Genomic DNA, 24,343 nt, shown 5'->3' with positions numbered 1-24,343 from the left:
ACATTTGCTGCGACCTAATGAACGTTCTGGGAACGTTCACATAACCAATTTTGTTTCTCTCTCTCTCTCTCTCTCTCTCTCGTTTCTCTCTCTACTCTCTTCTTACTCAGCCCTCCTTTTTCCCAGAACAACCGAGACAACAACTACCTGAGCCTCAACTATGAAGGACACAGAGGTATGGGTTCATTCTGAATGTATTTATTCTGACCTTCCTGCTCAATGTGTAGAGATTGTTCAACTGTAGTGCTCTGTGTTATAAGTTGTAATGATGTCTGACACTTTGTTTGCTGCTATTTTGGCCAGGTCTCTCTTGGAAAATAGGTTTTTAATCTCAATGAGACTACTTCCTCCACTACCTCTCCTTGTCTCCCCTCTACCTCTCATTGTCTCCCCTCTACCTCTCCCTGTCTCCCCTCTACCTCCCCTCTACCTCTCCTTGTCTCCCCTCTACCTCCCCTTGTCTCCCCTCTACCTCTCCTTGTCTCCCCTCTACCTCTCCTTGTCTCCCCTCTACCTCTCCTTGTCTCCCCTCTACCTCCCCTTGTCTCCCCTCTACCTCTCCCTTGTCTCCCCTCTACCTCTCCCTTGTCTCCCCTCTACCTCCCCTTGTCTCCCCTCTACCTCTCCTTGTCTCCCCTCTACCTCTCCTTGTCTCCCCTCTACCTCTCCTTGTCTCCCCTCTACCTCTCCTTGTCTCCCCTCTACTTCTCCTTGTCTCCCCTCTACCTCTCCTTGTCTCCCCTCTACCTCTCCTTGTCTCCCCTCTACCTCTCCTTGTCTCCCCTCTACCTCTCCCTGTCTCCCCTCTACCTCCCCTCTACCTCTCCTTGTCTCCCCTCTACCTCCCCTTGTCTCCCCTCGACCTCTCCTTGTCTCCCCTCGACCTCTCCTTGTCTCCCCTCGACCTCTCGTCTCCCCTCTACCTCTCCTTGTCTCCCCTCTACCTCTCCTTGTCTCCCCTCTACCCCTCCTTGTCTCCCCTCTACCTCCCCTTGTCTCCCCATCTACCTAACGACAGCCAGGCTCACTGAGGCTAACAGGTTAGCAGGCTAATGCCAACGACAGCCAGTCTCACTGAGGCTAACAGGTTAGCAGGCTAATGCTAACGACAGCCAGTCTCCCTGAGGTTAGCAGGCTAATGCTAACGACAGCCAGGCTCCTTGAGGTTAGCAGGCTAATGCTAACGACAGCCAGTCTCCTTGAGGTTAGCAGGCTAATGCTAACGACAGCCAGTCTCCCTGAGGTTAGCAGGCTAATGCTAACGACAGCCAGTCTCCCTGAGGTTAGCAGGCTAATGCTAACGACAGCCAGTCTCCCAGAGGTTAGCAGGCTAATGCTAACGACAGCCAGTCTCCCTGAGGTTAGCAGGCTAATGCTAACGACAGCCAGTCTCCCTGAGGTTAGCAGGCTAATGCTAACGACAGCCAGTCTCCCTGAGGTTAGCAGGCTAATGCTAACGACAGCCAGTCTCCCTGAGGTTAGCAGGCTAATGCTAACGACAGCCAGTCTCCCTGAGGTTAGCAGGCTAATGCTAACAACAGCCAGTCTCTCTGAGGTTAGCAGGCTAATGCTAACGACAGCCAGTCTCTCTGAGGTTAGCAGGCTTAGGGACCTATGATGGCGCCTTACTATATGGCTGCCAGCTTTACTATTTCAACCAAATTTGTCCCCTATCATTTCTTATGATCAACAAGTACTTTTGAAACTCACCTTAATTCTGGCTTCAACTTCAACTCATCTGCCCTGTGCTCTTTGTGTGATTCCGACCCAATTTGGGCTACGGAGAGGGGGAGACCCGGCGAGATTAAGAAGGGGAAACCGGCCACCTCTTCCCTCCTGTTGCCAATATTGTTGATAATAAGATGGATGACCTCTAAATGCGGATTCTTTATCAATTTGACTCTCGTAGCTGCAATATTCTCTGCTTTTGGGAAACATGACTTTTGGACAAGACACCCCACTAGGCTATCCAACTCAATGGATTCTCTGTTCACCGAGGGGACAGGACATTGGATTCAGGGAAACAGACATGGGGAGGGGTATGGACCACCACTTTATTTTAAGAACGTGAAATGTCAGAATAATAGTAAAGAGAATAATTTATTTCAGCTTTTATTTCTTTCATCACATTCCCAGTGGGTCAGAAGTTTACATACACTCAATTCGTATTTGGTAGCATTGCCTTTAAATTGTTTAACCTGGGTCAAATGTTTGGGTAGCCTTCCACAAGCTTCCCACAATAAGTTGGGTGAATTTTGTCCCATTCCTCCTGACAGAGCTGGTGTAACTGAGTCAGGTTTGTAGGCCTCCTTGCTCACACACACTTTTTCAGTTCTTCTCACAAATGTTCTATAGGATTGAGGTCAGGTCTTTGTGATGGCCACTCCAATTCCTTGACTTTATTGTACTTAAGCCATTTTGCCACAACTTTGGAAGTATGCTTGGGGTCATTGTCCGTTTGGAAGACCCATTTGTAACCAAGCTTTACCTTCCTGACTGATGTCTTGAGATGTTGCTTCAATATATCCACATAATTTTCTTTCCTCATGATGCCATCTATTTTGTGAAGTGCACCAGTCCCTCCTGCAGCAAAGCACCCCACAACATGATGCTGCCACCCCCATGCTTCACGGTTGGGATGGTGTTCTTCGGCTTGCAAGCCTCCCCCTTTTTCCTCCAAACATAACGATGGTCATTATGGCCAAACAGTTCTATTTTTGTTTCATCTGACCAGAGGACATTTCTCCAAAAAGTACGATCTTTGTCCCCATGTGCAGTTGCAAACGGTAGTCTGGCTTTTTTATGGCGGTTTTGGACCAGTGGCTTCTTCCTTGCTGAGCGTCCTTTCAGGTTATGTCGATATAGGACTTGTTTTACTGTGGATATAGATACTTTTGTACCTGTTTCCTCCAGCATCTTCACAAGGTCCTTTGCTGTTGCTCTGGGATTGATTTGCACTTTTTGTTCATACTTGCGTACTATTGTTTGTACAGATGAACGTGGTACCTTCAGGCATTTGAAAATTGCTCCCAAGGATGAACCAGACTTGTGGAGGTCTACAATTTTTTTTCTGTGGTCTTGGCTGATTTCTTTAGATTTTCCTATGATGTCAAGCAAAGAGGCACTGAGTTTGAAGGTAGGCCTTGAAATACATCCACAAATACACCTCCAATTGACTCAAATGATGTCAATTAGCCTATCATAAGCTTCTAAAGCCATGACATCATTTTCAGGAATTTTCCAAGCAGTTTAAAGGCACAGTCAACTTAGTGTATGTACACTTCTGACCCACTGGAATTGTGATACAGTGAATTATAAGTGAAATAATCTGTCTGTAAACAATTGTTGGAAAAAATACTTGTGTCATGCACAAAGTAGATGTCCTAACCGACTTGCCAAAACTATAGTTTGTTAACAAGAAACTTGTGGAGTGGTTGAAAAACGAGTTTTAATGACTCCAACCTTAGTGGATGTAAACTTCCGACTTCAACTGTAGCTTCCTTACTTTCTCGTGTTCTTCTAATTGTTGGTTGTACTTTATTTTATAGTTATATATTTATTTCTATATATATTATATATTATTGACATTGATTACTGCATTAGAGGGGTTAGAGATGCAGGAAAGGCATTTCACTGTTCTTGTGCATGTGACAAAACTTGAAAGTTGAATGACAGCCGGTCATCACATCTTCCCAAGAACACCAAGGTAACCTGCCTAAATGATTACCGACCTGTAGCTACGACGTCTGTAGCCATGAAGTGCTTTGAAAGGCTGGTCATGGCTCACATCAACACCATCATCCCAGAAAACCTAGACCCACTCCAATTTGCATACTGCAACAACAGATCCACAGATGACGCAAATCTCTATTGCACTCCACACTGCCCTTTCCCACCTGGACAAAAGGAACACCTATGTGAGAATGTTGTTCATTGACTACAGCTCAGCGTTCAACATCATAGTGCCCGCAAAGCTCATCACTAAGCTAAGGACCCTGGGACTAAACACCTCCCTCTGCAACTGGATCCTGGACTTCCTGACCGGCCGCCCCCAGGTGGTGAGGGTAGGTAACAACACATCTGCCATGCTGATCCACAACACTGGGGCCCCTCAGGGGTGCGTGCTGAGTCCCCTGTACTCCCTGTTCACCCATGACTGCATGGCCAGGCACAACTCCAACACAATCAGTAAGTTTGCCGACTACACAACGGTGGTAGGCCTGATCAACGATGAGACAGCCTATAGGGAGGAGGTCAGAGACCTGGCCGGGTGGTGCCAGGACAACAACCTCTCCCTCAACGTGATCAAGACAAAGGAGATGATTGTGGACTACAGGAAAAGGAGGGCCGAGCACGCCCCCATTCTCATCGACGGGGCTGTAGTGGAGCAGGCAACTATGGCAACTGCTCGGCCTCCGACCGCAAGCCACTACAGAGTACATTACTGGGGCCAAGCTTCCTGCCATCCAGAACCTCAACACCAGGCGGTGTCAGAGGAAGGCCCTAAAAATTGTCCAAGACTCCAGCCACCCTAGTCATAGACTGTTCTCTCTGCTACCGCACGGCAAGCGGTACCGGAGCAACCAAGTCTAGGTCCAAAAGGCTTCTAAACAGCTTCTACCCCCAAGCCATAAGACTCCTGAACAGCTAATCAAATGGCTACCCAGACTATTTGCATTGCCCCCCCCCTCGTGTACACTGCTGCTACTCTCTGTTATCATCTATGAATAGTCACTTTAATAACTCTACCTACATGTACATACTACCTCAACTAACCGGTGCCCCCGCACATTGACTCGGTACCGTAATACCCTGTATATAGCCTCCACATTGACTCTGTACCGGTACCCCCTGTATATAGCCTCCACATTGACTCTGCACCGGTACCCCCTGTATATAGCCTCCACATTGACTCTGTACCGGTACCCCCTGTATATAGCCTCCACATTGACTCTGTACCGGTACCCCCTGTATATAGCCTCCACATTGACTCTGTACCGGTACCCCCTGTATATAGCCTCCACATTGACTCTGTACCGGTACCCCCTGTACATAGCCTCCACGTTGACTCAGTACCGTAATACCCTGTATATAGCCTCCACATTGACTCAGTACCGTAATACCCTGTATATAGCCTCCACATTGACTCTGTACCGGAACACCCTGTATATAGCCTCCACATTGACTCTGTACCGTAATACCCTGTATATAGCCTCCACATTGACTCTGTACCGGTACCCCCTGTATATAGCCTCCACATTGACTCTGTACCGGTACCCCCTGTATATAGCCTCCACATTGACTCTGTACAGGTACCCCCCTGTATATAGCCTCCACATTGACTCTGTACCGGTACCCCCTGTATATAGCCTCCACATTGACTCTGTACCGGTACCCCCCTGTATATAGCCTCCACATTGACTCTGTACCGGTACCCCCTGTATATAGCCTCCACATTGACTCTGTACCGGTACCCCCTGTATATAGCCTCCACATTGACTCTGTACCGGTACCCCTTGTATATAGCCCCCACATTGACTCTGTACCGGTACCCCCTGTATATAGCCTCCACATTGACTCTGTACCGGTACCCCCTGTATATAGCCCCCCACATTGACTCTGTACCGGTACCCCCTGTATATAGCCTCCACATTGACTCTGTACCGGTACCCCCTGTATATAGCCCCCACATTGACTCTGTACCGGTACCCCCTGTATATAGCCTCCACATTGACTCTGTACCGGTACCCCCTGTATATAGCCCCCACATTGACTCTGTACCGGTACCCCCTGTATATAGCCTCCACATTGACTCTGTACCGGTACCCCCTGAATATAGCCCCCACATTGACTCTGTACCGGTACCCCCCTGTATATAGCCTCCACATTGACTCTGTACCGGTACCCCCTGTATATAGCCCCCACATTGACTCTGTACCGGTACCCCCTGTATATAGCCTCCACATTGACTCTGTACCGGTACCCCCTGTATATAGCCTCCACATTGACTCTGTACCGGTACCCCCTGTATATAGCCTCCACATTGACTCTGTACCGGTACCCCTGTATATAGCCTCCACATTGACTCTGTACCGGTACCCCCTGTATATAGCCTCCACATTGACTCTGTACCGGTACCCCCCTGTATATAGCCTCCACATTGACTCTGTACCGTAACACCCTGTATATAGCCTCCACATTGACTCTGTACCGTAATACCCCTGTATATAGCCTCCACATTGACTCTGTACCGGTACCCCCTGTATATAGCCTCCACATTGACTCTGTACCCGTACCCCCTGTATATAGCCTCCACATTGACTCTGTACCGGTACCCCCTGTATATAGCCTCCACATTGACTCTGTACCGGTACCCCCTGTATATAGCCTCCACATTGACTCTGTACCGTAATACCCTGTATATAGCCTCCACATTGACTCTGTACCGGTACCCCCTGTATATAGCCTCCACATTGACTCTGTACCGGTACCCCCTGTATATAGCCTCCACATTGACTCTGTACCGGTACCCCCTGTATATAGCCTCCACATTGACTCTGTACCGGTACCCCCCTGTATATAGCCTCCACATTGACTCTGTACCGGTACCCCCTGTATATAGCCTCCACATTGACTCTGTACCGGTACCCCCTGTATATAGCCTCCACATTGACTCTGTACCGGTACCCCCTGTATATAGCCTCCACATTGACTCTGTACCGTAACACCCTGTATATAGCCTCCACATTGACTCTGTACCGTAATACCCTGTATATAGCCTCCACATTGACTCTGTACCGGTACCCCCTGTATATAGCCTCCACATTGACTCTGTACCGGTACCCCCTGTATATAGCCTCCACATTGACTCTGTACCGGTACCCCCTGTATATAGCCTCCACATTGACTCTGTACCGGTACCCCCTGTATATAGCCTCCACATTGACTCTGTACCGGTACCCCCTGTATATAGCCTCCACATTGACTCTGTACCGGTACTCCCTGTATATAGCCTCCACATTGACTCTGTACCGGTACCCCCTGTATATAGCCTCCACATTGACTCTGTACCGGTACCCCCTGTATGTAGCGTATCTCTGTATCTTATCTGTATTTTTTAAAACTGCATTGTTGTTTATTTGCTCATAATTAAGGGCTCGTAAGTAAACATTTCACTGTGAGGTCTACTACACCTGTTGTATTCAGCATTTCACTGTGAGGTCTACTACACCTGTTGTATTCAGCATTTCACTGTGAGGTCTACTACACCTGTTGTATTCAGCATTTCACTGTGAGATCTACTACACCTGTTGTATTCAGCATTTCACTGTGAGGTCTACTACACCTGTTGTATTCAGCATTTCACTGTGAGGTCTACTACACCTGTTGTATTCCGCATTTCACTGTGAGGTCTACCACACCTGTTGTATTCAGCATTTCACTGTAAGGTCTACTACACCTGTTGTATTCAGCATTTCACTGTGAGGTCTACTACACCTGTTGTATTCAGCATTTCACTGTGAGGTCTACTACACCTGTTGTATTCAGCATTTCACTGTGAGGTCTACTACACCTGTTGTATTCAGCATTTCACTGTGAGGTCTACTACACCTGTTGTATTCAGCATTTCACTGTGAGGTCTACTACACCTGTTGTATTCAGCATTTCACTGTGAGATCTACCACACCTGTTGTAATCAGCATTTCACTGTGAGGTCTACTACACCTGTTGTATTCAGCATTTCACTGGGAGGTCTACTACACCTGTTGTATTCAGCATTTCACTGTGAGGTCTACTACACCTGTTGTATTCAGCATTTCACTGTGAGGTCTACTACACCTGTTGTATTCAGCATTTCACTGTGAGGTCTACTACACCTGTTGTATTCAGCATTTCACTGTGAGGTCTACTACACCTGTTGTATTCAGCATTTCACTGTGAGGTCTACTACACCTGTTGTATTCAGCATTTCACTGTGAGATCTACTACACCTGTTGTATTCAGCATTTCACTGTGAGGTCTACTACACCTGTTGTATTCAGCATTTCACTGTGAGGTCTACTACACCTGTTGTATTCAGCATTTCACTGTGAGGTCTACTACACCTGTTGTATTCAGCATTTCACTGTGAGGTCTACCACACCTGTTGTATTCAGCATTTCACTGTGAGGTCTACTACACCTGTTGTATTCAGCATTTCACTGTGAGGTCTACTACACCTGTTGTATTCAGCATTTCACTGTGAGGTCTACTACACCTGTTGTATTCAGCATTTCACTGTGAGGTCTACTACACCTGTTGTATTCAGCATTTCACTGTAAGGTCTACCACACCTGTTGTATTCAGCATTTCACTGTGAGGTCTACTACACCTGTTGTATTCAGCATTTCACTGTGAGGTCTACTACACCTGTTGTATTCAGCATTTCACTGTGAGGTCTACTACACCTGTTGTATTCAGCATTTCACTGTGAGGTCTACTACACCTGTTGTATTCAGCATTTCACTGTGAGGTCTACTACACCTGTTGTATTCAGCATTTCACTGTGAGGTCTACTACACCTGTTGTATTCAGCATTTCACTGTGAGGTCTACTACACCTGTTGTATTCAGCATTTCACTGTGAGGTCTACCACACCTGTTGTATTCAGCATTTCACTGTGAGGTCTACCACACCTGTTGTATTCAGCATTTCACTGTGAGGTCTACCACACCTGTTGTATTCAGCATTTCACTGTGAGGTCTACCACACCTGTTGTATTCAGCATTTCACTTTGAGGTCTACTACACCTGTTGTATTCAGCATTTCACTGTGAGGTCTACTACACCTGTTGTATTCAGCATTTCACTGTGAGGTCTACTACACCTGTTGTATTCAGCTTCATGTGACTAATAAAACTTGATTTGATTTGTCATCTCAGCTCTCCGGGATGTGGGGATGTTAGCCTCCCTCCTTCCTCCCTCCTCCCTACCTCCTTCCTTCCTTCCTCCTACGTCCCTCCTTCCTTCCTCCTACGTCCCTCCTTCCTTCCTCCGTCCCTCCCCCCTACCTTCCTCCTCCCTCCCCCTTCCTCCCCCCTACCTTCCTCCTCCCCCCCTTCCTCCCCCCTACCTTCCTCCTCCCTCCTTCCTCCTCCTCCCTACCTTCCTCCTTCATCTAGTCATTAGTAGGACATGACTATCTGCTGTTGCTTACTTGTTCAACAGTTTAGCGATGTGATTAGAGGGCACTATCATTGTACTGTATTGTAGTGACAACGCTGGATGGTTAGCTGGCTGGCTGGATGGATGGCTGGCTGGCTGGATGGATGGCTGGCTGGATGGCTGGATGGATTGCTGGCTGGATGGATGGATGGATGGCTGGCTGGCTGGATGGATTGCTGGCTGGATGGATGGCTGGCTGGCTGGATGGATTGCAGGCTGGCTGGCTGGATGGATTGCTGGATGGATGGATGGATTGCTGGCTGGCTGGATGGATTGCTGGCTGGATGGATGGATGGATGGACTGGCTGGCTGGCTGGCTCTGGCTGGCTGGCTGGCTGGCTGGCTGACTGGATGACTGGCTGGCTAAATCTCTGTCTCTGCTCCCCCTGCAGGGCGCCACAGTAAAGGAGGAACTTTCCCTCGTCAATTCCACTTGTCCAATGGCAGCAAAGACTACAGCGATGGTAAGAGGGCTTTCTCCTGAACGATGTTGCTCTATCGTTACACAGTAAGAGGGCTTTCTCCTGAACGATGTTGCTCTATCGTTACACAGTAAGAGGGCTTTCTCCTGAACGATGTTGCTCTATCGTTACACAGTAAGAGGGCTTTCTCCTGAACGACGTTGCTCTATCGTTACACAGTAAGAGGGCTTTCTCCTGAACGATGTTGCTCTATCGTTACACAGTAAGAGGGCTTTCTCCTGAACGATGTTGCTCTATCGTTACACAGTAAGAGGGCTTTCTCCTGAACGATGTTGCTCTATCGTTACACAGTAAGAGGGCTTTCTCCTGAACAATGCTGCTCTATTATTACACAGTAAAAGGGCTTTCTCCTGAACAATGCTGCTCTATCGTTACACAGTAAGACAGTAATAACAGAAAATAATCTGACTAGTTTGATTAAGCCTCCAAGTAAATGTTACCAGGTTTTTAAGCCTCCTCCAAGTAAATGTTACCAGGTTTTTAAGCCTCCTCCAAGTAAATGTTACCAGGTTTTTAAGCCTCCTCCAAGTAAATGTTACCAGGTTTTTAAACCTCCAACTATCCGCAGTTCCAACGTGTCCATAATATGCGTAATCTTTCATCACCAGAAGGTGATAGTTGGTAGTATGCTTGCTTTAACGGTCCGTTGTCGTACTCAGAACTGTGTGTGTATGCCTGTGTACTGTTTAGTAAAATTAACATGGTTCTGCATAAAAATTAACTTGTGTGTGTCCAGGTCGGAGGACGTTCCCTCGGAGCTTCATGCCTCAGGAGAACCTGTTTCAGCTGGTTCCATCCAGTCAGTCCCGGAGGTACAACGGAGACAGTACTCTGCAGTACAGCGACCTCCGAACACTGGGCCGAGTCACAGAGAAGAGCTGCCCCCGCAGGGAAGCACACAAATGTGAGTTACAGACCAATATAAACCTCCTGGTTACAGTCAGACATACCAGGTCCACTAACGACCTCCTGGTTACATTCAGACATACCAGGTCCTCTAACGACCTCCTGGTTACAGACATACCAGGTCCTCTAACGACCTCCTGGTTACAGACATACCAGGTCCTCTAACGACCTCCTGGTTACAGACATACCAGGTCCTCTAACGACCTCCTGGTTACAGCAGACATACCAGGTCCTCTAACGACCTCCTTGGTTACAGCAGACATACCAGGTTGTCTAACGACCTCCTGGTTACAGACATACCAGGTCCTCTAACGACCTCCTGGTTACAGTCAGACATACCAGGTCCTCTAACGACCTCCTGGTTACAGACATACCAGGCCCTCTAACGACCTCCTGGTTGCAGTCAGACATACCAGGTTGTCTAACGACCTCCTGATTACAGACATACCAGGTCCTCTAACGACCTCCTGGTTACAGACATACCAGGTCCTCTAACGACCTCCTGGTTACAGACATACCAGGTCCTCTAACGACCTCCTGGTTACAGACATACCAGGTCCTCTAACGACCTCCTGGTTACAGACAGACATACCAGGTCCTCTAACGACCTCCTGGTTACAGACAGACATACCAGGTCCTCTAACGACCTCCTGGTTACAGACATACCAGGTCCTCTAACGACCTCCTGGTTACAGTCAGACATACCAGGTCCTCTAACGACCTCCTGGTTACAGTCAGACATACCAGGTCCTCTAACGACCTCCTGGTTACAGACATACCAGGTCCTCTAACGACCTCCTGGTTACAGACATACCAGGTCCTCTAACGACCTCCTGGTTACAGACATACCAGGTCCTCTAACGACCTCCTGGTTACAGTCAGACATACCAGGTCCTCTAACGACCTCCTGGTTACAGACATACCAGGTCCTCTAACGACCTCCTGGTTACAGTGAGACATACCAGGTCCTCTAACGACCTCCTGGTTACAGACATACCAGGTCCTCTAACGACCTCCTGGTTACAGACATACCAGGTCCTCTAACGACCTCCTGGTTACAGACATACCAGGTCCTCTAACGACCTCCTGGTTACAGACATACCAGGTCCTCTAACGACCTCCTGGTTGCAGTCAGACATACCAGGTCCTCTAACGACCTCCTGGTTACAGACATACCAGGTCCTCTAACGACCTCCTGGTTACAGACATACCAGGTCCTCTAACGACCTCCTGGTTACAGACATACCAGGTCCTCTAACGACCTCCTGGTTACAGACATACCAGGCCCTCTAACGACCTCCTGGTTACAGTGAGACATACCAGGTCCTCTAACGACCTCCTGGTTACAGACATACCAGGTTCTCTAACGACCTCCTGGTTACAGACATACCAGGTCCTCTAACGACCTCCTGGTTACAGACATACCAGGTCCTCTAACGACCTCCTGGTTGCAGTCAGACATACCAGGTTGTCTAACGACCTCCTGGTTACAGACATACCAGGTCCTCTAACGACCTCCTGGTTACAGACATACCAGGTCCTCTAACGACCTCCTGGTTACAGTCAGACATACCAGGTCCTCTAACAACGACCTGGTTACAGACATACCAGGTCCTCTAACGACCTCCTGGTTACAGACATACCAGGTCCTCTAACGACCTCCTGGTTACAGTCAGACATACCAGGTCCTCTAACGACCTCCTGGTTACAGACATACCAGGTCCTCTAACGACCTCCTGGTTACAGACATACCAGGTCCTCTAACGACCTCCTGGTTACAGACATACCAGGTCCTCTAACGACCTCCTGGTTACAGTGAGACATACCAGGTCCTCTAACGACCTCCTGGTTACAGTGAGACATACCAGGTCCTCTAACGACCTCCTGGTTACAGACATACCAGGTCCTCTAACGACCTCCTGGTTACAGACATACCAGGTCCTCTAACGACCTCCTGGTTACAGTCAGACATACCAGGTCCTCTAACGACCTCCTGGTTACAGTGAGACATACCAGGTCCTCTAACGACCTCCTGGTTACAGTGAGACATACCAGGTCCTCTAACGACCTCCTGGTTACAGACATACCAGGTCCTCTAACGACCTCCTGGTTACAGACATACCAGGTCCTCTAACGACCTCCTGGTTACAGTGAGAAATACCAGGTCCTCTAACGACCTCCTGGTTACAGTGAGACATACCAGGTCCTCTAACGACCTCCTGGTTACAGACATACCAGGTCCTCTAACGACCTCCTGGTTACAGACATACCAGGCCCTCTAACGACCTCCTGGTTACAGACATACCAGGTCCTCTAACGACCTCCTGGTTACAGACATACCAGGTCCTCTAACGACCTCCTGGTTACAGTCAGACATACCAGGTCCTCTAACGACCTCCTGGTTACAGACATACCAGGTCCTCTAACGACCTCCTGGTTACAGACATACCAGGCCCTCTAACGACCTCCTGGTTACAGACATACCAGGTCCTCTAACGACCTCCTGGTTACAGTGAGACATACCAGGTCCTCTAACGACCTCCTGGTTACAGACATACCAGGTCCTCTAACGACCTCCTGGTTACAGACATACCAGGTCCTCTAACGACCTCCTGGTTACAGACATACCAGGTCCTCTAACGACCTCCTGGTTACAGACATACCAGGTCCTCTAACGACCTCCTGGTTACAGACATACCAGGTCCTCTAACGACCTCCTGGTTACAGACATACCAGGTCCTCTAACGACCTCCTGGTTACAGACATACCAGGTCCTCTAACGACCTCCTGGTTACAGACATACCAGGCCCTCTAACGACCTCCTGGTTACAGACATACCAGGTCCTCTAACGACCTCCTGGTTACAGTGAGACATACCAGGTCCTCTAACGACCTCCTGGTTACAGACATACCAGGTCCTCTAACGACCTCCTGGTTACAGACATACCAGGTCCTCTAACGACCTCCTGGTTACAGACATACCAGGTCCTCTAACGACCTCCTGGTTACAGACATACCAGGTCCTCTAACGACCTCCTGGTTACAGACATACCAGGTCCTCTAACGACCTCCTGGTTACAGACATACCAGGTCCTCTAACGACCTCCTGGTTACAGACATACCAGGTCCTCTAACGACCTCCTGGTTACAGACATACCAGGTCCTCTAACGACCTCCTGGTTACAGACATACTAGGCCCTCTAACGACCTCCTGGTTACAGACATACTAGGCCCTCTAACGACCTCCTGGTTACAGACATACCAGGTCCTCTAACGACCTCCTGGTTACAGACATACCAGGTCCTCTAACGACCTCCTGGTTACAGTGAGACATACCAGGTCCTCTAACGACCTCCTGGTTACAGACATACCAGGTCCTCTAACGACCTCCTGGTTACAGTCAGACATACCAGGTCCTCTAACGACCGCCTGGTTACAGACATACCAGGTCCTCTAACGACCTCCTGGTTACAGACATACCAGGTCCTCTAACGACCTCCTGGTTACAGTGAGACATACCAGGTCCTCTAACGACCTCCTGGTTACAGACATACCAGGTCCTCTAACGACCTCCTGGTTACAGACATACCAGGTCCTCTAACGACCTCCTGGTTACAGACATACCAGGTCCTCTAACGACCTCCTGGTTACAGACATACCAGGTCCTCTAACGACCTCCTGGTTACAGACATACCAGGTCCTCTAACGACCTCCTGGTTACAGACATACCAGGTCCTCTAACGACCTCCTGGTTACAGACATACCAGGCCCTCTAACGACCTCCTGGTTACAGTGAGACATACCAGGTCCTCTAACGACCTCCTGGTTACAGCCATACCAGGCCCTCTAACGACCTCCTGGTTACAGACATACCAGGTCCTCTAACGACCTCCTGGTTACAGACATACCAGGTCCTCTAACGACCTCCTGGTTACAGACATACCAGGTCCTCTAACGACCTCCTGGTTACAGTACATACCAGGTCCTCTAACGACCTCCTGGTTACAGTCAGACATACCAGGTCCTCTAACGACCTCCTGGTTACAGACATACCAGGTCCTCTAACGACCTCCTGGTTACAGACATACCAGGTCCTCTAACGACCTCCTGATGAGCTGAATGACTTAGGCACTGCAGTACTTGAGGCGTCACTACAGATCTGGGTTCGATCCCGGGCTCTGTCACAGCCGTACATGACCGGGAGACCCATGGGACGATGCACAATTGGCCCAGTGTCGTCCGGGTTAGGGGAGGGTTTGGCCGGAAGGGATGTTCTTGTCCCTTCGCGCTCTAGCGACTCCTGTGGCGAGCTGGGCGCAGTGCACGCTGACACCTTCACCAGGTATACGGTGTTTCCTCAGACACATTGGTGCGGCTGGCTTCTGGGTTAAGTGAGCAGTGTGTCAAGAAGCAGAGCGGCTTGGCAGGGTCGTGTTTCGGAGGACGCACGGCTCTGGACCTTCGCCTCTCCCGAGTCCGTACTGGAGTTGCTGCGATGGGACAAGACTGTAACTACCAATTTGGATATCACAAACATGAGGATTAAAAAGGGTACTTAAAAAAATAAATTAAAAATAAACATTTTCGTAATTAACTTGTCCGTACGGGAGCTCCCATTGCAAGGCTGCATTCGTGTTTCTTTTCATGACTTTTGACTGTAGGGAATCTACTCAATACACATGCTGACATCTACTGGTGACGTTATGAACTGCACGGTACTGCATTTCACTGCAAAGGTTGTGAACTTGTGAACAGTGCAGTTTCTGATTTTACTTTGAGACAGTTGAATTCATTCAACCCTTCTTCTTTTATCAGCACAAACACGTCTGCATTCTTATCCATAGATCAAATCAAATTGGATTGCTCTCGTTTGCACATGTTTAGCAGATGTTATTGTGGGTGTAGTGAAATGCTTGTGTTCCTAGCTCCAACAGTGTAGTAATACTCCCGAGGTAGCACAGCGGTCTAAGGCACTGCATCTCAGTACTAGAGTTGTCACTACAGACCCTGGTGTTAGGTTGGAGACGTGTGGGAGGTGTTAGGTTGGAGACGTGTGGGAGGTGTTAGGTTGGAGACGTGTGGGAGGTGTTAGGTTGGAGACGTGTGGGAGGTGTTAGGTTGGAGACGTGTGGGAGGTGTTAGGTTGGAGACGTGTGGGAGGTGTTAGGTTGGAGACGTGTGGGAGGTGTTAGGTGGGAGACGTGTGGGAGGTGTTAGGTTGGAGACGTGTGGGAGGTGTTAGGTTGGAGACGTGTGGGAGGTGTTAGGTTGGAGACGTGTGGGAGATGTTAGGTTGGAGACTTGTGGGAGGTGTTAGGTTGGAGACGTGTGGGAGGTGTTAGGTGGGAGACGTGTGGGAGGTGTTAGGTTGGAGACGTGTGGGAGGTGTTAGGTTGGAGACGTGTGGGAGGTGTTAGGTTGGAGACGTGTGGGAGGTGTTAGGTTGGAGACGTGTGGGAGGTGTTAGGTTGGAGACGTGTGGGAGGTGTTAGGTTGCAGACGTGTGGGAGGTGTTAGGCTGGAGACGTGTGGGAGGTGTTAGGCTGGAGACGTGTGGGAGGTGTTAGGTGGGAGACGTGTGGGAGGTGTTAGGTTGGAGACGTGTGGGAGGTGTTAGGTTGGAGACGTGTGGGAGGTGTTAGGTTGGAGACGTGTGGGAGGTGTTAGGTTGGAGACGTGTGGGAGGTGTTAGGTTGGAGACGTGTGGGAGGTGTTAGGTTGGAGACGTGTGGGAGGTGTTAGGTTGGAGACGTGTGGGAGGTGTTAGGTTGGAGACGTGTGGGAGGTGTTAGGTTGGAGACGTGTGGGAGGTGTTAGGTTGGAGACGTGTGGGAGGTGTTAGGTTGGAGACGTGTGGGAGGTGTTAGGTTGGAGACGTGTGGGAGGTGTTAGGTTGGAGACGTGTGGGAGGTGTTAGGTTGGAGACGTGTGGGAGGTGTTAGGTTGGAGACGTGTGGGAGGTGTTAGGTGGGAGACGTGTGGGAGGTGTTAGGTTGGAGACGTGTGGGAGGTGTTAGGCTGGAGACGTGGCGTGTCCTCCTAGTTTATGACGTGTGGTGTGTTCTGTCTTGTAGCTCCGCAGGCGCCGGTGAACTGGCGTCAGGGGAAGCTGCTGGGTCGCGGGGCGTTTGGGGAGGTATACCTCTGTTACGACGCCGACACCGGACGGGAGTTGGCCGCCAAACAGGTGCCCTTTGACCCCGACTGTCAGGAAACAAGCAAGGTGAGTGGGAGGGATCAGATTTACCTGTCACAACACAGAGCTACCTGAGAACACAGATTTACCTGTCACAACACAGAGCTACCTGAGAACACAGATTTACCTGTCACAACACAGAGCTACCTGAGAACACAGATTTACCTGTCACAACACAGAGCTACCTGAGAACACAGATTTACCTGTCACAACACAGAGCTACCTGAGAACACAGATTTACCTGTCACAACACAGAGCTACCTGAGAACACAGATTTACCTGTCACAACACAGAGCTACCTGAGAACACAGATTTACCTGTCACAACACAGAGCTACCTGAGAACACAGATTTACCTGTCACAACACAGAGCTACCTGAGAACACAGATTTACCTTCTCTCTCTCCCCTCTGTTTATCTCCCCCTCTCTCCCCACGAGCTACTCTCTCCCTCTGATTTACTCCCTCTCTCACACATAGCTCTCTCTCCCCACAGTTTATCTCCCCTTTATCTCACCACCTTCTCCTCTCACCACTGATTTATCTCCCCCCTTCTCTCTCTCCCCTCTGTTTATCTCCCCCTTTATCTCCCCCCTTCTCTCTCTCCCCTCTGTTTATCTCCCCCTTTATCTCCCCCGCTTCTCTCTCTCCCCTCTGTTTATCTCCCCCTCTCTCCCCCCCTTCTCTCTCTCCCCTCTGTTTATCTCCCCCTCTCTCCCCCCCTTCTCTCTCTCCCCTCTGTTTATCTCCCCCTTTATCTCCCCCCCTTCTCTCTCTCCCCTCTGTTTATCTCCCCCTTTATCTCCCCCGCTTCTCTCTCTCCCCTCTGTTTATCTCCCCCGCTTCTCTCTCTCCCCTCTGTTTATCTCCCCCTTTATCTCCCCCTTCTCTCTCTCCCCTCTGTTTATCTCCCCCTTTATCTCCCCCTTCTCTCTCTCCCCTCTGTTTTTCTCCCCCTTTATCTCCCCCTTCTCTCTCTCCCCTCTGTTTATCTCCCCCTTTATCTCCCCATTCTCTCTCCCCTCTGTTTATCTCCCCCTTTATCTCCCCCTTCTCTCTCTCCCCTCTGTTTATCTCCCCCTTTATCTCCCCCCTTCTCTCTCTCCCCTTCTGTTTATCTCCCCTTTATCTCCCCCTTCTCTCTCTCCCCTCTGTTTATCTCCCCCCTTTCTCTCCCCCTTCTCTCTCTCCCCTCTGTTTATCTCCCCCTTTATCTCCCCCTTCTCTCTCTCCCCTCTGTTTTTCTCCCCCTTTATCTCCCCCTTCTCTCTCTCCCCTCTGTTTATCTCCCCCTTTATCTCCCCCTTCTCTCTCTCCCCTCTGTTTATCTCCCCCTTTATCTCCCCCTTCTCTCTCTCCCCTCTGTTTATCTCCCCCTTTATCTCCCCCTTCTCTCTCTCCCCTCTGTTTTTCTCCCCCTTTATCTCCCCCTCTCTCCCCTTTTCTCTCCCCCCTCTAGGAGGTGAATGCTCTGGAATGTGAGGTCCAGTTGTTGAAGAACCTGCATCACGAGCGGATCGTTCAGTACTACGGGTCTTCGAGGGACCTGGAGAAGAGGAAACTCACCATCTTTGTTGAGTTCATGCCTGGGGTGCGTAGGGGGCGGCTGGGGGGTGCATGGGGGCGGCTGGGGGGTGCGTGGGGGGCGGCTGGGGCGGCTGGGGGTGCGTGGGGGGCGGCTGGGGTGCGTTGGGGGCGGCTGGGGGTGCGTGAGGGGCGGCTGGGGGGTGCGTGGGGGCGGCTGGGGTGCGTTGGGGGCGGCTGGGGGGTGCGTGGGGGCGGCTGGGGTGCGTAGGGGGCGGCTGGGGTGCGTAGGGGGCAGCTGTCGGTCGGTCCGTTTGTCTGGTCTCTGTCCTGTCCTGTCTGGTCTCTGTCCTGGTCTCTCTGTCCTGGTCGCTCTGGTCTGGCCCCCCTGTCGGTCTGTCTGGCCCCCCGGTCGGTCTGGTCTCTCTGTCGGTCTGACCAGTCTGTCTGTCTATCTGACCAGTCTGTCTGTCTGTCTGACCAGTCTGTCTGTCTGTCTGTCTGTCTGACCAGTCTGTCTGTCTATCTGACCAGTCTGTCTGTCTGTCTGACCAGTCTGTCTGTCTGTCTGACCAGTCTGTCTGTCTGTCTGACCAGTCTGTCTGTCGGTCTGACCAGTCTGTCTGTCTGTCTGACCAGTCTGTCTGTCTGTCTGTCTGTCTGACCAGTCTGTCTGTCTGTCTGACCAGTCTGTCTGTCTGTCTGTCTGTCTGTCTGACCAGTCTGTCTGTCTGTCTGACCAGTCTGTCTGTCTGTCTGACCAGTCTGTCTGTCTGTCTGTCTGTCTGACCAGTCTGTCTGTCTGTCTGACCAGTCTGTCTGTCTGTCTGACCAGTCTGTCTGTCGGTCTGACCAGTCTGTCTGTCGGTCTGACCAGTCTGTCTGTCTGTCTGTCTGTCTGACCAGTCTGTCTGTCTGTCTGACCAGTCTGTCTGTCTGTCTGTCTGTCTGACCAGTCTGTCTGTCTATCTGACCAGTCTGTCTGTCTGTCTGACCAGTCTGTCTGTCTGTCTGTCTGTCTGTACCAGTCTGTCTGTCTGTCTGACCAGTCTGTCTGTCTGTCTGACCTGTCTGTCTGTCTGTCTGACCAGTCTGTCTGTCTGTTTCAGGGTTCCATTAAGGACCAGTTGAAGGCGTACGGGGCGCTGACAGAGAAGGTGACGCGACGCTACACCAGACAGATCCTCCAGGGAGTCTTCTACCTTCACAGCAACATGATCGTTCACAGAGATATCAAAGGTCCAGTCACACAGCGACATGATCGTACAGAGATATTTTTATTCACCAGTCAGCAACGGGTGGGGCTGAAATAGCCGAATCCACTAATTTGAAGGCATGTCCACATACTTTTGTATATATAGTGTATGTACATATAACTAGAACTAAAGTGACTAGGCAACAGGATAGATATTAGGTTTGTTTAACTTCAATTACCTCAAAACCGGTGACCCCACACATTGACTCTGTACCGGTACCCCCTGTATGTAGCCTCCACATTGACTCTGTACCGGTACCCCCTGTATATAGCCTCCACATTGACTCTGTACCGGTACCCCCTGTATATAGCCTCCACATTGACTCTGTACCGGTACCCCCTGTATATAGCCTCCACGTTGACTCTGTACCGTAATTCCCTGTATATAGCCTCCACGTTGACTCTGTACCGGTACCCCCTGTATGTAGCCTCCACATTGACTCTGTACCGGTACCCCCTGTATATAGCCTCCACATTGACTCTGTACCGGTACCCCCCTGTATATAGCCCCCACATTGACTCTGTACCGGTACCCCCTGTATATAGCCTCCACATTGACTCTGTACCGGTACCCCCTGTATATAGCCTCCACATTGACTCTGTACCGGTACCCCCTGTATATAGCCTCCACATTGACTCTGTACCGGTACCCCCTGTATATAGCCTCAAAATTGACTCTGTACTGTAATACCCTGTATATAGCCTCCACATTGACTCTGTACCGTAACACCCTGTATATAGCCTCCACATTGACTCTGTACCGTAATACCCTGTATATAGCCTCCACATTGACTCTGTACCGGTACCCCCTGTATATAGCCTCCACATTGACTCTGTACCGGTACCCCCTGTATATAGCCTCCACATTGACTCTGTACCGGTACCCCCTGTATATAGCCTCCACATTGACTCTGTACCGGTCCCCCCTGTATATAGCCTCCACATTGACTCTGTACCGGTACCCCCTGTATATAGCCTCCACATTGACTCTGTACCGGTACCCCCTGTATATAGCCTCCACATTGACTCTGTACCGGTACCCCCTGTATATAGCCTCCACATTGACTCTGTACCGGTACCCCCTGTATATAGCCTCCACATTGACTCTGTACCGGTACCCCCTGTATATAGCCTCCACATTGACTCTGTACCGTAATACCCTGTATATAGCCTCCACATTGACTCTGTACCGGTACCCCCTGTATATAGCCTCCACATTGACTCTGTACCAGTACCCCCTGTATATAGCCTCCACATTGACTCTGTACCGGTACCCCCTGTATATAGCCTCCACATTGACTCTGTACCGGTACCCCCTGTATATAGCCTCCACATTGACTCTGTACCGGTACCCCCTGTATATAGCCTCCACATTGACTCTGTACCGTAATACCCTGTATATAGCCTCCACATTGACTCTGTACCGGTACCCCCTGTATATAGCCTCCACATTGACTCTGTACCGGTACCCCCTGTATATAGCCTCCACATTGACTCTGTACCGGTACCCCCTGTATATAGCCTCCACATTGACTCTGTACCGGTACCCCCTGTATATAGCCTCCACATTGACTCTGTACCGGTACCCCCCTGTATATAGCCTCCACATTGACTCTGTACCGGTACCCCCTGTATATAGCCTCCACATTGACTCTGTACCGGTACCCCCTGTATATAAACTCCACATTGACTCTGTACCGGTACCCCCCTGTATATAGCCTCCACATTGACTCTGTACCGGTACCCCCTGTATATAGCCTCCACATTGACTCTGTACCGGTACCCCCTGTATATAGCCTCCACATTGACTCTGTACCGGTACCCCCTGTAAATAGACTCCACATTGACTCTGTACTCGTACCCCCTGTATATAGCCTCCACATTGACTCTGTACCGGTACCCCCTGTATATAGCCTCCACATTGACTCTGTACCGGTACCCCCTGTATAGCCTCCACATTGACTCTGTACCGGTACCCCCCTGTATATAGCCTCCACATTGACTCTGTACCGGTACCCCCTGTATATAGCCTCCACATTGACTCTGTACCGTAATACCCTGTATATAGCCTCCACATTGACTCTGTACCGGTACCCCCTGTATATAGCCTCCACATTGACTCTGTACCGGTACCCCCTGTATATAGCCTCCACATTGACTCTGTACCGGTACCCCCTGTATATAGCCTCCACATTGACTCTGTACCGGTACCCCCCTGTATATAGCCTCCACATTGACTCTGTATCGTAATACCCTGTATATTGCCTCCACATTGACTCTGTACCGGTACCCCCTCTATATAGCCTCCACATTGACTCTGTACCGGTACCCCCTGTATATAGCCTCCACATTGACTCTGTACCGGTACCCCCTGTATGTAGCCTCGCTATTGTTATTTACTGCTGCTCCTTAATTATTTGTTATTCATATCTCTTTTTTTTGCGGGGGGGGGTATTTTCTTAAAACTGCATTTTTGGTTAAGAGCTTGTATTCAGCATTTCACTGTAAGGTCAACACCTGTTGTATTCGGCGCATGTGACAAGTAATCTTTGATTTGGTAATAAACAGTAGCTGCAGCGTATGTAATGAGCCAGACATGTTAGTGTAGAAAAGGGTCAATGCAGATAGTCCTGGTAGCAATTTTTAGGGCCTTCCTCTGACACCGCCTGGTATAGAGGTCCTGGATGGCAGGGAGCTCGGCCCCAGTAATGTACTGGGCTGTACGCACTACCTTCTGTAGTGCCTTGCGGTCAGATGCCAAGCAGTTTCCATACCAAGTGGAGCCAGTCAAGATGCTCTCGATGGTACAGCTGTAGAACTTTTTAAAGATATGTGAGGGTCCATGCCAAATCTTTTCAGCTTCCTGAGGGGAAGAAGCGTTGTCGTGCCCTCTTCATGACTGTGTTGGTGTGTGGACCATGATAGATCCTTAGTGATGTGGACACTGAGGAACTTGAAGCTTTTGACTCGCTCCACTACAGCCCCGTTTATGTGAATGGGGGCGGGCTCTCCCCTCTTTCTCCTGTAGTCCTCGATCGGCTCCTTGGTCTTACTGACGTTGAGGGAGTGGTTGTTGTCCTGGTACCACGCGGCCAGGTCTCAGACCTCCCTATAGGCTGTCTCATCACTGTCGTGTCGTCACAAAATTTGATGATTGAGTTGGAGTCGTGGGTGAACAGGGAGTACAGGAGGGGACTCAGCACGCACCCCTGAGGGGCACCAGTGTTGAGGATCAGCGTGGCGGATGTGTTGTTACCTACCCTCACCACCTGGGGGGCGGCCCGTCAGGAAGTCCAGGATCCAGTTGCAGAGGGAGGTGTTTAGTCCCAGGGTCCTTAGCTTAGTGATGAGCTTTGAGGGCACTATGATGTTGAACACTGAGCTGTTGTCAATGAACAACATTCTCACATAGGTGTTTCTCTTGTCCAGGTGGGAAAGGGCAGTGTGGAGTGCAATAGAGATTGCATAATGTGTGAGCTAGTCTAACTTTACTGTCTGACCTCGTTCACCATTCCACCAGAGCTGACTGATGAAACCTGTAATCATATTCAGACAGGACCATTGATCCATTCACAGTAATACTACCTCATTACCGTAGGTTCATACACCTTCACAGTAGCACTACCTCATTACCGTAGGTTCATTCACCTTCACAGTAATACTACCTCATTATCGTAGGTTCATTCACCTTCACAGTAGCACTACCTCATTACCGTTGGTTCATTCACCTTCACAGTAGCACTACCTCATTACCGTAGGTTCATTCACCTTCGCAGTAATACTACCTCATTACCGTAGGTTCATTCACCTTCACAGTAGCACTACCTCATTACCGTAGGTTCATTCACCTTCACAGTAATACTACCTCATTACCGTAGGTTCATTCACCTTCACAGTAGCACTACCTCATTACCGTAGGTTCATTCACCTTCACAGTAATACTACCTCATTACCGTAGGTTCATTCACCTTCACAGTAATACTACCTCATTACCGTAGGTTCATTAAACTTCACAGTAACACTACCTCATTACCGTAGGTTCATTAACCTTCACAGTAACACTACCTCATTACCGTAGGTTCAGTCACTTTCACAGTAGCACTACCTCATTACGGTAGGTTCATTCACCTTCACAGTAGCACTACCTCACTACCATAGTGCTACTGTGAAGGTGAATGAACCTAAGATTATGGCCCATGTGTCAAGAGACTAGTGGTAGTGTTGTATTATTATATAGTGGTAGTATTATTATATAGCGGTATTATTATAGTATATAGTGGTAAGTATTATAGTATTATAAAGTGGTAGTATTATTGTATTATATAGTGGCAGTATTATATAGGGGTAGTGTTATTATATTATATAGCGGTAGTATTATTTTAGTATTATATAGTGGTAGTATTATAGTATTATATAGTAGTGGTAGTATTATTATAGTATATAGTGGTAGTATTATTGTATTATATAGTGGTAGTATTATTATATTATATAGTGAAAGTATTATAGTATATAGTGGCAGTATTATTATTTTATATAGTGGTAGTAGTATAGTATTATTATACTATATAGTGGTAGTATTATTATATTATATAGTGGTAGTATTATTATACTATATAGTGATCGTATTATTATATAGTGGTGATAGTATTATTATATTATATAGTGGTAGTATTATAGTATTATTATATTATTATAGTGGTAGTTTTATAGTATTATTATATAGTGATAGTATTTATTATATTATATAGTGGTAGTATTATAGTATTATTATATTATTAT

At 49.0% G+C, this 24,343-nt stretch overlaps 1 protein-coding gene across 3 annotated transcripts in view; it reads left to right on the top strand.

The window, feature by feature from the left end:
* The window catches only part of map3k22 (mitogen-activated protein kinase kinase kinase 22), an 81,720-nt gene that overhangs the window by 54,059 nt on the left and 3,318 nt on the right, over positions 1 to 24,343 (top strand). The window contains exons 10-15 of one of the 3 annotated variants that reach the window (XM_045710744.1): positions 111 to 175; positions 9,596 to 9,667; positions 10,422 to 10,589; positions 16,666 to 16,814; positions 18,245 to 18,358; positions 19,419 to 19,548. In XM_045710744.1, the coding sequence (XP_045566700.1) occupies positions 111 to 175; positions 9,596 to 9,667; positions 10,422 to 10,589; positions 16,666 to 16,814; positions 18,245 to 18,358; positions 19,419 to 19,548 (698 nt within the window). Of the gene's footprint in view, positions 1 to 110; positions 176 to 9,595; positions 9,668 to 10,421; positions 10,590 to 16,665; positions 16,815 to 18,244; positions 18,377 to 19,418; positions 19,643 to 24,343 lie in introns of all 3 variants that reach the window. The other 2 variants (XM_045710743.1, XM_045710745.1) reach the window with 2 other exon arrangements.

This window comes from Salmo salar, chromosome ssa29, assembly GCF_905237065.1.
Source record: "Salmo salar chromosome ssa29, Ssal_v3.1, whole genome shotgun sequence".
In the NCBI taxonomy this organism is placed as follows: Eukaryota; Metazoa; Chordata; class Actinopteri; order Salmoniformes; family Salmonidae; genus Salmo; species Salmo salar.
The sequence above is the reverse complement of the archived record's forward strand: the minus strand, read 5'-3'. Positions and strand labels throughout refer to the sequence as shown.